The following is a 13,218-nucleotide window of genomic DNA, read 5'->3' as shown; positions in this document are numbered from 1 at the left end:
AGAATGGGAAAGCACAGTTATATGGGGTCCACCAAGATGTATCTATTATATCCACTCCGTTCCTACATTTCTTCATTCCACTTTAGGGCATGTTTGAAAACATGGGGCAGATCCAATGCTCAAGTGGACCACACGTCAGGAAATTGTGGGGACTGGACATCCACCATTGAAAACTTCCTAGGGCCCCATAACTTTTTGATCAAGATTATTCTTTTTTCCTTCGTACATCTTGGAGTAACATTATGAACGAGTTGTATCATAATAAACATCGCCATGGGCCTGAGGAAGGTTTCAACAGTGAGATTCAATATTTCCACTGGATGATTTAGATTGCATGATTGGTGTGATTTTAGAGATAGGCCCGCTATCTGGGCCCGTCCTCATTTTTGCAGCCCAATAAACCATCAGGACAGAGATGGGCTTCTGTATGCCTATAAAGGCTGTCAGGATTCTTAGATGGCTACCTAATCAGGGCCTACACCTGGGTATTTTGCTCATGGGCCATGCTAGAATTGGCATAGGCCGACCCATTACTTCTAGTTCAATTTTCAACTGGATAGGGTAAGGTGGGCACTAAGAATTTGGACACCTTGCATAAAATTTACTCAATATAAACCATCCAAATCATGGGCCCTAATTTACATAAATCATTAAAAATAATGTTATTTGGTCCCCTATTTGATCAATTGGGGGATAATTAAACATCTTTTATGTACTTTATCTGTTGGTAGTGGATTGTGGTAATTAAGTTTATGTTTGGATTTATCATCATCATCATCATCATCATTATTAATGTGTTCATTGCTTATATTAAGTAAATGCTCCACATTACAGGTATTTTGAATCTGTGTGCCCAATTTTTTAGCCCACCTGATGATTGATATAGCCTAAAGTATTGGCTCAAAGATTCATCTAGATGAGCTCCACCCAATGGTGTATCTTATGCCAAGCTTTTTCATGAGATTTGAAGATTTTAGAGCGGTTCCCTACTTGAAGATCTATTTGATGTGAATACACTAACTTTTGTAACTCACTTATAAGTTGGCCACACACACACACACCAAAAAAAAAAAAAAAAAAAAAATTAAAAAAAAAAAAAGAAAAAACCTACCTACCTATAAGTGACTTACAGCTTTCATCCTAACGGACAACATGTAAGTGACTTTTAGACTTAAAAACTTAACAGGCATCCATACGATCCTTCAAAGAATAGAAATCAGCAGTACAAACCATAGTCACCTAAATTAGTCAGTGTACCTTCCAACTAGGATTTAGATCCAGTGACCTAAATTGCAGTTCGGCTCCCAAAAAAAAAACCATGATTAAAGTCAAGCTAGTGTGACCCAATACGATTCTTAATTTGCCACCCATCCGCTGCTGCCGTTTTTTTTTTTTTTTTTTTTTTTTGAAATATAAGGATTACTTTATTCGAAGGCAAAAGAAGAACAAGAACATCTAGCTAGTTTGGAGCATATTAGCAACACACCTATGATAGTTCACTATCACTTAAAATGATGGTGATCTGATCTTTCTCCTATACACATGGCTTAGTGACTCAGACTGTCCAAATGACTCATTCAACTTAGATGGAACATAAAGTAAAAAAGTAGTGAGAAAATGATAGTAACCATCTGATTTTTCCCTTGGAATTCAGACCTCCCAATATTTTGCTTTCAACCATCCATTTGATAGACACCAATTGAATGACCAGGATTGCTCTATCAACCTGATTTTAGATATATGCTCCATCCACAATCACCACCACCACCATCATCATCATCTAACCCTTCTATCAAGGACCATGTCCTCGGTTAAAAATGCTCCATCCACAATGTGGCCCACAATTTAGATGGTCTAGATAGTGGTTGATGAATACCGCATGTGAGGAAGATGGACCACCACCATTTACAAGAATAATACATGAATCCACGGTAACTTGGCCTGAATGAAAAGAAAAATAACCGTTTTTTTTTGTCAATATAAAAAAGATTTGAAAGTACAAAACCCTAACCTCTTTTTCGATGGCCCGTAATCACTAGCATCTCCATTGTTCGTTCTTACAGACGAAAGGCGACGGGGAGGGAGAGGAAGGAGAGAGCAGCAGCCATGGCTAGGGTTTTAGTGTAATGAGGAAGAAGGAAGTTATGGGGCAAATGACGAAAATACCCCCGATCGTCTTCCCTCTTTAATGAGATTTGTGTAACAACTCATCTACGCGGCCACACACGTGCCAGAATGGCACGATAGTTCGATCCATCCATCAGAACGGCCCTAGTACATTCATGCCCTGGCTCAATAATCAGGCTCATCTATTCGTTTGGTGGGCGGGCCACCGTTCGGAAAACAAATGTACGGTTCTTAAAAACTTGGCTGAAGTTTTCTAACATGTTAACCTATTTCCGGTACTTGGCTCACGTACTGACTGTGTTGGAAAAAGTATATTGAAAAATAGGAAATAAAATTATTTGAATTTAACGTCCAGCTGAATCACGTACAAATACATTGTCTTTAAAGTTTGATGAGTCCCCTTTTCAGTTGCCGATGGGTTAGGTGAATTGCTTTTAGGATAAAATAAGCATTCTTTAATATCTCGCATGCAGCAATTACAAAAGGATTTACTTAGAAACTCGGTTAACGCAGTTGGTCATCTGGTAGATTTGACAAGTAGTCAAACTCGGTTAACGCAGTTGGTAATCTGGTAGATTTGACGAGTAGTCAAACTCGGTGTGTAAGACCATGTCTATTCCGTACGACTTTTTATGCTTATGTACATAATGATCTACGCCCTTAACTTAACCTGAACTGGCCGTTCATAGTACATACTCAACTGACCGGAACCCCAAGACCTCGAAACCTATCTCATATTGACCGTCCCATCGCCGCGATCGTGGAAGTACCACCCATGTATCCATACGATACACACGTTAGTGAGATACGTCGTGAAGAATAATAAGTGTATCATGTGCGTATGGCGCCATGTATTCCATTCCACACATGTGCACATCTCATGCCATGCACACATGTACATGCCACACATGGGTGAGAGAATCTCTACCCATGTGTGTGATGTCACACACCCATACCCCTCCCTCTCTCATGTACACGTCAAGTCAACACCTCTCCATTCCATACACTATACATGACATCATCACACCATGTCATCCCATGCTTTTTTAATTCAATATTAATTACAAAGCATGAATTAATTACCATAATCCTAATCTAAGCTAATATTAATCACATTAGCCTAACTTAACCAAAAAATTATCCATTTCTTTATAAATACCCCTCCATCCATTAGCATTTCACCATTTTTTATGAGAGAGAGAGAGATGAGTGATCTTAGTGGGTCATTAACTCTATCAATCTCATCTCTTCCATCCATCTCAACCATCCATCTAATTCATCAAGGTGAGTACACCCACTCCACTCTTGGTTTGTTTTCTTTTTAATTATTTGTATGATTATTAGTGGTGATGATTGATGTGATCAATGGTGTGGATGATGAAGATGGTATGATTGATGGTGAAGATAATTGCAATAATGATGATGATGCTATTAATGGTGTGAATGCATAGAAGAAAACACATAAATCAATTTATTATGGAGTTCATGTGGGACTCATTGATAGTGGGCCCCACCAAAAATGTTTGTATGACATCCAAATCATCCAACCATTGGCCCATTGGGATGGCCAAACTCACACACACCCGTGCACACACGTGCATGTATATAAATTTAAAAAAGAAAAAAAAAAGTAAAAAAAGAAAGAGATGTTGCTTGCTGGCCCACAACAGGCCCCACCCACAGTTTATGTATTTGATCCACACCTTCCATTCAATCTCCCAGATCATTTTAGGCATTGAGCCAAAAAATGAAGCCAATCCAAATCTCTAGTAGGTCACACCATCAAAAATATGATTTTAATAGTAATAATCTATTAGGGCCCGGTGTGATGTTTCTATATATCGAAAAATACTGAATATTGGGCTTCTTAGATCTGTCTCTAGCGGTAAAATCCAACAGATGGAATAGATCGCCAGGATATAGGCCCCACCTATGAAAAACCATTAAAAAACACAAAAAAAAAAAATTAAATAGCATTGACGTTGTTGCTGTCAGCGTCTGACGTTGCAGCAAGCAGCGTCTGCTGCTGACGCTGGAGGAAAGTGGGCCCCATCACAGGCCCCACCTTGATGTATGTCGAACATCAACACCATGCATTTAATGGGTCCCGTTTAAAAATGGGTCACCCCCAAATTTCAATCGTACATGGAACTCAGGTGGCCCACACCATCAAAAATAAAAATAGAAAATAAATTTATGAAGCTGAATAAATCAGCAATTTTCATGGGTCTGATCATGCGGTATATGTTATATCTAAACCATCCATCCAGATAGATCTAACTATCAAGTGGGCCACACTACAAAAGGAACAAGGATTGAACATCGACCATTGGAACCCTTTTTAGGTCAGAAGTTTTGGACCAATATGAAATTTGTTTTTCCCCTTAATTCAGGTCTTTGTGACCTTATGAATAGATTGAATGGAAAATAAACATTATGGTGGGTCTTGTGAATGGTTTAACGGTGAAATCATTATCCTCACTGCTAATTGAGGTGAGGTCCAGATAATCTTTGGTTATGAATCATTTTTTTTTTTTTGGATAATTTTCTAAAATGATCTCTAAAAAAATAGATGAACGGTGTAGGTATAATAAATACATCACTTTAGGACCCATGCAACTTTGATCTCCTCGAACCATTCATACAACTCGAAGCTCGAGCATGTAAAATCACTTGTTAGGTACACCTGAAATTTGGTTGTATTTGAAACTTGGTTTGACCCCTCAACCAAGTGGGATACACATAATAAATGGGCTGGATTTATGAACCACATCTTTGTGAGCCCAACAAATGATTATGAATATTTAATGAAGGGTAAACCTCTCAACTTGTGTGTGGTATGGCCCACTTTGATGTAGGTGTTAAGCCACTTAATCCACCATGGTTATGACATGATATATATTTAAGATCATCGTCATTTATCTATTTTATCAACCCTTTTGATGGTATGTTACCATGAATCAGGCCCATCCAATGATTAGATAGCCATACATTATGAAATAATGTAAATTGAACTCTCATCACTAAAAATTTATTATGGGTTATCCTGATGATGTATTAGATATTCAACCCATCTAGCCCATGTACCGGGTTCCTTTTAGGGCATTGTCCCAAAGATCAGTCAATCCAACCTGAATCGGACCATACATTATAAGGCTGTGAGAATAAGGACCTAACTATTGAATCCAACCTAAGGCCACCATGACGTACCTATTTAATCCATGCAAACCATCCACTTCCTCATATCATTTTAGGATTTGGACTAGAATCAAAGCAGGCCTAAGTCTTAAGTGGGTCACACTCGACTTAACCTCATGGGAAAGCCATATGAGCTCCACCATATAAAACTCATTGTAAATTCCATTAATGTGTGGGCCCAAGAATGTTAAGGCCCATTTTGAGTGAACTCCATGCGGGCACATCAGTGGTAGCCTTGTTTGGGCCAACCATTGGGCCTCTTCAACAAGAGTTTGTAATCTCCATGTGTTAAATATACGATGAATTGGTATTGTAAATTTTGAAGTAATGATGATTAATCCCTTAAATGGGCTGATTATGGACAGCCCTTGATCACTTGACACTTTAGTTAGACTGTGGCCCTAGGTAATAGGATCATGTGACTTGTGTTTAAACCCTGAAACATGTTTAATTATAACAAATATGTAGACTCTAGTGGTGTGAGGGTGTGATATACCTGTTTGGTCCATTAATCATGTAGGTATTTGATGTATATATAGCCACCTAATCATAGGCAATGGTGGAGTATATGTAGTATATGTAGTCATTTAATTGTATGAATGTGAAATACGTACAAGGCCACCTAATTGTATGGAATCAAGTAGCATTGATGGCCATTCAACAATGTAGGTTTGTGCTTATCGATATAGATACCGCCACTTGAATCACATATAACCAAGTTGTACACTAAACCGAATGTGATGTAGGGTTATGTTACCCAAGCTAATGCTATCAAGGTCCTGGATTCTATACGCTGTGACCTCTAAATCGTAAATGGTACGATGAAATGTGGCTCTTGGCCCTTAACAATGCGACACCGAATATGAGTCATTAACTATGTGACATGTGAAGTGGTTGTAGTATAAGATTTATCATAATTGGTATAGTCATGTATTCGTGGCCTATGGGTAAGGCCCATTGAGATATATTTTCGGCCCATATGATAGGGCCCATTGTGATGTATTTCCGGCCCATGTGATGTGGCCCATAGTGATGTGTATTAGGCACAGGTATGTGGCCTACCTGTGAAATAGATTTGAGGCCACTTGTAATGTATTAGAGGCCCATGGGCGAGGCCCAATGTGATGTACTTGAAACCCATGGGTGTGACTCATTGAGATGTATTTTAAGCCCATGGGTTGTGGCTCATTGTAATGTATTTGAGGCCCATGTGTAGGGCCCACCTAATGTGTGTTTGAAGCCCATGGGTTGTGAAGCCTGATGTGGTGTATTCATGGCCTATGTGTCGAGGCCCATTGCGATGTGTAAGGCCTATATGATAAGGCCCAATGTGATGTATATGCGGCCCATGAGTGAGACCCAATGTGATGAATGTGTGGCCCTTGTGTGAGACTCAAAGCGATGTATATGAGGACCGATGTGATGTATGATTTCGCCATGATGTATGTATTGATGTTTATGTGGGCTACTCCTTGGGAGCAATGTTGGTTAAATGTCCACATTAATGGGCATGATGGTTGAATGTCCACATTGTGACCTTCCCTTAAACCTTGTTAGGCTTATTCTCACCGATTCTGATTATCGAGGCCGATTATTGATGCCGATTATGAGTATGTGACAGCTTATCATCATGATACATGCTCGTACGCATCATCTGCATGTTTGTTATGAGAGGTGGTTGACCATTGCATATGTCATTGGGCATGACGATTATGAGACTCCCTGATAGGCAGAGATTGTCTCACATGAGTACACGGTATGCGCCGGATTGTTGCATGACTGGATTGTATGACTCATGTATCTTACATTATAATTATTGTGCGCCCTAGCGATATCAGGGCCGTAGCCTCCACAGACATATCGTAGATGGCCAGACGGGACACCAAAAATTTGTTTTAGCATCAGGCTGTCATAGATGGCCCTGGGTGAAAATCCTTAAACCCTCTTGGTACTAAAGGATAACTCCAATATCGAGACCGAGTAGATATATGAGTGCACGAGAGCCGAATACCAGGAGGTCGCGTCTCCCATCGTGTCGTGGTCGGTTGGAAAGGGGTGTGGCCTTACTCGCCCGAGGGTAAAGGGCATTACTAGGCTGAGTTTGACCAGCTCGTAAATGGGTCCGCTATCGACGTGCCGGATAGGTATTGGTAGACTATTGGCTAGGCGGATAGTGAGGTTCCTTATGCTCTCTTGGACTGTGCTGTTGGGAGAGGGGCAGTGCCATTTGGAGTGTACTAAACCCCGGTGATGATCCCAGAGATGAACATTACTGATATGTGGACTTATTGAGCAGGAGTTGTATAGTCATTCATTCATTCATTCACTATCCACTCGGGCTGGTGGTGCGCAACTATTTGTTGCGTGTACCTTCGCAATGGCTAAGATTTCGGTTAGGGCGTGCGACTAACCTGAGATTAGGAGTTTACCACATTGAGTATGACTATCCAAATTTAGGTATGAGACTGGTTTGGATAGAAGTCCCTTGTGATGGATCCCATAGCCTGCGATGCTACGTACTCTCATCCCAACTTCATACTCCAGCATGGTCATTTCATTCGCATCGCATATTGCATTACATCCACGACATATGGCATTTTGGGTTACTGTGTTTCTGCATTTATATGGTCTAGATACGACTGACGATATTCGTGAGCTCATTAGGAATTGTATATTGCATTGCTCCTCGGCATCTGATATTTGGCTCTTTATGACTCCTCATTTGCATAGCTAATCCGTATTACATACTCTGATATTGTTTGACTCATGGACTTGTCAGTATTTCTGATATTGCATAATTGTGGCATGACAATATGATGATGATGATGTGAGTACAGATGCGTATAATACAGTTATGGCTGTGGTATAGGAGAAATGAAAATATGACTTGTTGATGCTGGTAGCATTGACTTGGAGTATTACTATGATGCATATGCATTGCATTGACATTGATATCATACTTTATGTGCTACACGCCTTTCACATATATTATTTCTTTGTAATATATTTATCTTGCTTGCATGTAAGACACACTGTACATATGTGTGTACTCACTAGGCTTTTTGCCTAAGCTTCCTATCTCCCATTTTTTTCAGGGCTAGAGTAGCTTGAAAGACTTTGCTTTCTCGATGCATTGCATCTGTTTTTCGATTTGACAATATTGACATTGTGTACCTTTTGGAAAGCATTGTACTTGTAACCATCAGGATTTCTATTCGAGAGTGTTGTTGGTAATTTGATCATGGATCTTTATGCTCAGGTATTATTATATATGTATAATAATAATAATAATAAAATTGAGTAAAAAAATCTCCCTTGAACTCGGGACTTGGTGTATGGAAGTCGAGTGCCGGATTTGGGGCATTACGGAAGCTGTCCGTCCCCGGGTTTGGGGCGTGACACGGTGACCCAAACAATGTTCGCGCTACTCGTCAATTTCTTAAAAGGAAAATGTTTGAAGAAATCAGATCTGATTGAATTTGTTGGACTTGAACAATTCTTGACTAGAATGGTCCAATTTATATAGCATATGAGGGGTGGACCGTTGCTAGGTAGTCAATAATGGTTCATAACGTTTGTAAAATGATTCTGACCGTTTGTACTAATTTTTTAGCCTAAGTACATAACATTTGTAAAATGTTTTTGACCTTTGGCACTAATTTCTGAGCATTTTAAATTATCGGATCAATGATCTGATCGTTTGATAATCAAAGACCATCCATTTTTGGACCATTTTATCTATTAAGGCCACTAGTCATTCTCAACACGACCAACGGTTTTAGATACATTAATCTAACCATTTTTAGTTTTCAACACACATCTAGCACTATTAGAGCCACACACACCTGCGCAAACTGAGCATCGCATCCTCTATTTCTTTAAGTAAGAATATTACTCACTCGACCACTTATAAATCATAACTTTTCTCCTACTCTATTTGATGTGGAACTAAAGAAAACACACATTTTTCTTTATTTTTATAAAAATTATTTTGAAGGAAAAATGAAATTTTCAAAAAAAATATTTATTCTTAAACCAAATTTCAATAGAATGAACCATGTTTTATTTTTGAGAAATCAAGCACAAGGTCCAACTAATCAGATTGATGGATTAGATCCAATATTCATGTGCCTTGCTAGCACATTTGTGGTATGTTCACATGCATTTGTGCATGCGTGTGCACTCAACAAAGCTCCACTCTTTTACTTTCACGAAGGAACGCGAGTTGCCTGCCAAGGATGCCGATTAGCTACTATCAGGTTGAGTTGTGAGACTCACTATTGAAGTGACATCACCAAGTTCTGTGGGGTCCACCATGATGTATGTGTTGTATCCACACCATCCATCCATTTGAAGAGATCATTTTAGGGTAAGGCCAACATCCAAAAAATGAGGCAGATCCAAAGATGTGATGGACCCACCACAGAAAAAAGTGGTGAGAGTGATGCCCACTCTTGAAACATTCCTAAGATCACCCATGATGTTTGTTTGAGATCCAACCTGTTTATGTGCTAAGGCAGACATAAAAGAAGGAAAATCACATATATCAATTTGATCTAAAACTTTTGTGGCCCATAGAAGTTTTTAATGATGGATGCAAGTCTCTCCACTGTTTTCTGTAGTGGGGTCCATTGGAGCTTTGGATATGACTCCTATCCTAATATGATCTCTCCAAACGGATGAACTCGACCTGTCAATAACTAATCCGCGTCGGCCTGCCTATGTTGTCGGGCCACAAAAACGTCTGCATCGTATCTACACGTCTCCATCTGGTTCACCTCATAATTTTAAGACATGAGCAGGAAAAAGAGGTAAATCAAACTTCAAACGAGTCCGGGCACAGGAAAAAACGTGAAAATGAAAACGCTTATAGTTGAAACCTTTGTAGAGTCCAACCGGATGTTTATGTAAGCTGATTGGACCTGCTGCCCCCTCAACCGCCTATCGCCCACGAAGAGGCACTGTGGGGCCCACCGTGGTATATGGGTTTTATCCACACCGTCTATCTATGTTTTCAGATCGATTTATGGCAAGAACCTAAAAATAAGGTAGATCCAAAGCTCAAGTGGACCATACCACAGCAAGCAGCGGTGATAGTGATACCCACCGATGAAACCTTCCCCCGGGCCAGCAGGATGTTTATTTGCAATCTAGCCTCTTCATAAGGTCATGTTGACGGAAACGAATTGGCTACTCCCCCTGCCACCAGCGCAGTGGCTAGTGGCCGGTGCTCTGTGGGCCCACCATGATGTGTTTCATCCATTCCGTTCATCTATTTTTACAGATCATTTTAGGGCTTCATCCCAAAAATGAGAGGGATATAAATCTCAGGTGGACCACACCACAGGAAAACAATTGTGATTGGATATCCACCATTAAAATCCTCCTAAGGCCCACTGTAACCTTTATTTGACATCCAAGCTGTTGATTAGGTCATTAAGACCTAGATGAAGTGTAAAAACAAAGATCAGCTTGATTCAAAACTTTTATGGCCGCCAAAAAACTTTTAATGGTCAACGCTCATTCAACACTTTTCCTGTAATGTAGTCCACTTAAGATCGGTATATACCTTTTTTTGGTCTCGTGCCCTAAAATAATCTAGAAAAATAAAAGGAAGGCATGGATGAAACACATATATCATGGTGGGGGCCACAGAGCACCGACCACCGGCCATTGGCAGGTGGCAGGGGAGTAGCCAATCCATTTTCCATGTAGACCTGGACGAAGGGAAAACACAAATATAAGCTAGATCCAAAACTTGCGCGGCTCCCAATAAATTTTTAACGGTGAGACTTCAAATCCCACCGTGTGGTCCACTCGAGCCTTCTTTCTGTCTTTTTTTTTTATATATATTTCATACCCTAAAATAATATTTTTAAAAAATGGAAAAACAGAAAAGGATGGAGAGCGTGAATAAAACCAATACATCACAATGAGCCCACAGAGCCGTCTCAACGGATTATTGTCCAGGCTGGGACAGGACACAATCCGCTGCGTATGTCATATGCAATTCCTATTCGTTGGTAAGGTAACTCCCACCGGGATAAATGCAAAACAGAAATACAATCATAGTCTAGAACTTCTGGGTCCAAGAAAGTTCCAATGGCAGGCGTTCGTTCTCTCCTATTTTCAGTGGTGTGAGACAGTTCAGTTGTGAATCTAATGGATGTTTGGGCTCACATCTTAAAATGTTCTGGCCAAACGGTTGGACAAAGTGGATGGGACGGAGTGGATGTAACACATACATCATGGTGTGGTCCCACAACTTAGGGTTCCAGGTGAATTCCAGTTGGCAATTTTAAGCATGAGTTGGGCTTACTTTTCCATGGTTAGCTAATCATCCATGGGCTCTTATTCATCTAATTCTCACCATTGGATGGTTCCGACGGTTCCATGAGTTTAACCATCCACGAGGGCGCCCATGAATTAGATGGTCCAGATTAACAACCATGTAAGCCACATATGTATTATATATGTCACCACAATTATTCCCCGCAACATTGGTTTAAAGAGGGCAAAACTCACTCGACAAGGGTGGTCAACATGAAGAGGAGACCATGCAAAGCTCTATGTGAGGTCCACCGCATTGTATACGTAAAATTCACTTTTTCGGTTTAGGTGTGAGAATCATTATTTGAATCATATAGAAAATAATTTGGATTTAAAACTGAGAAGGGCCACACCAAAAATGGCAACATAAAAAAGCTTTGAAAATTGCTAAGTTCAAATGATGTGGCACGTCTAAGTTTTTTAGCAAGCTGATATTAGTTTCTTTTATTCATCTTGCTAAGTTGAGTTTGACTAATAAGTTTGATGAAAGATATGGTAGACACCTCACCTAATATGAGAATAAACAATGCTTTTAGCTTTAGCTTAACTTTAATAAAACCGTCTCCGGTTGACATAAGAATCATTGAAAATTCAAACATGTCAAGCGAGAAGCATCTTTGACATGTCTTGAGAATAATTGATAGACCAAATTGGAAGATCAAGGGTCCGACTGATTTGATCATGGTAAAACTGCTAGGGCCTTTGGTGAAACTGAAATGTATACCATTATAGTAAAACCACATCTGGCTGATCCAAAATGGCTTAAAAATTCAGATGGATTAGTTGAATAAGGTCCTTACACTACACCAAAATCAATGATTAGGAATGGCCTAATCTTTGGTTCAAGAACTGTTTTAGGCCGTTCTTAATGGGATCGATTTTCAACAACACAGCACTACCCCCACCTCATAGGGGGACTCAACTAAACAGCACTACCCCCACCTTATAGGGGGACCACAGTTATGTAATGGTTTTATCCACACCGTTCATTCATTTTCTTGTATCATTTTATAGCATGATCTGAAAAATGATTCAAAACCGAGGCTTAAGTGTACTACAAAGTGGGAATTAAACTTCCACCATTAAAACCTTATCCAGAACTTCAGAAGTTTTGGATAGTCTACTGATGCCTCGAGTTGTACAATAATTTAAAAGGAGATCAAAGTTACATGGGCTCCAAAATGATGTATTTATTATATCCACACCGTTCATTCATTTTTTGGGATCATTTTAGAGCATGAACCAAAACATGAATCATATCCAAAGATCAACTGGACCACACCAGAAATAATATAGAGATAATGATTTTCACTGTTAAAACATTTATACGGCCCACCATAACGTTTATCTATCCAATCTGTTCATAAGGTCACAAAGACCAAAATGAAGAGGAAAAAATAAAATATCATACTGATCCAAAACTTATGTGACCCGCAAAGGGTTTCAATGATAGACATTCAATCCCCCACTGCTTTTTTCATTGTGGTCCACTTGATGTTTACATCTGTCTTATTTTTTTGTTCAAGCCTTATGGTGAGCTCGTCAAGTGGATGGACGATTCGG

The 13,218-nt window shown here is 39.6% G+C and overlaps 1 protein-coding gene across 1 annotated transcript in view; it reads right to left on the bottom strand.

Annotated features, from left to right (window-relative positions):
• The window catches only part of LOC131243273 (nuclear pore complex protein NUP96), a 50,195-nt gene extending 48,020 nt beyond the window's left edge, over positions 1 to 2,175 (bottom strand). The window contains exon 1 of the mRNA XM_058242498.1: positions 2,012 to 2,175. Coding sequence (XP_058098481.1) covers positions 2,012 to 2,048 — 37 coding nt within the window. The 5' untranslated portion in view covers positions 2,049 to 2,175. The remainder of the gene's footprint in view (positions 1 to 2,011) is intronic.
• Positions 2,176 to 13,218: the final 11,043 nt, after the last annotated feature.

Source organism: Magnolia sinica, chromosome 4 (genome assembly GCF_029962835.1).
Source record: "Magnolia sinica isolate HGM2019 chromosome 4, MsV1, whole genome shotgun sequence".
Classification (NCBI taxonomy): Eukaryota; Viridiplantae; Streptophyta; class Magnoliopsida; order Magnoliales; family Magnoliaceae; genus Magnolia; species Magnolia sinica.
Note: the sequence above shows the minus strand (reverse complement) of the source record. Positions and strands in the feature narration are given on the sequence as shown.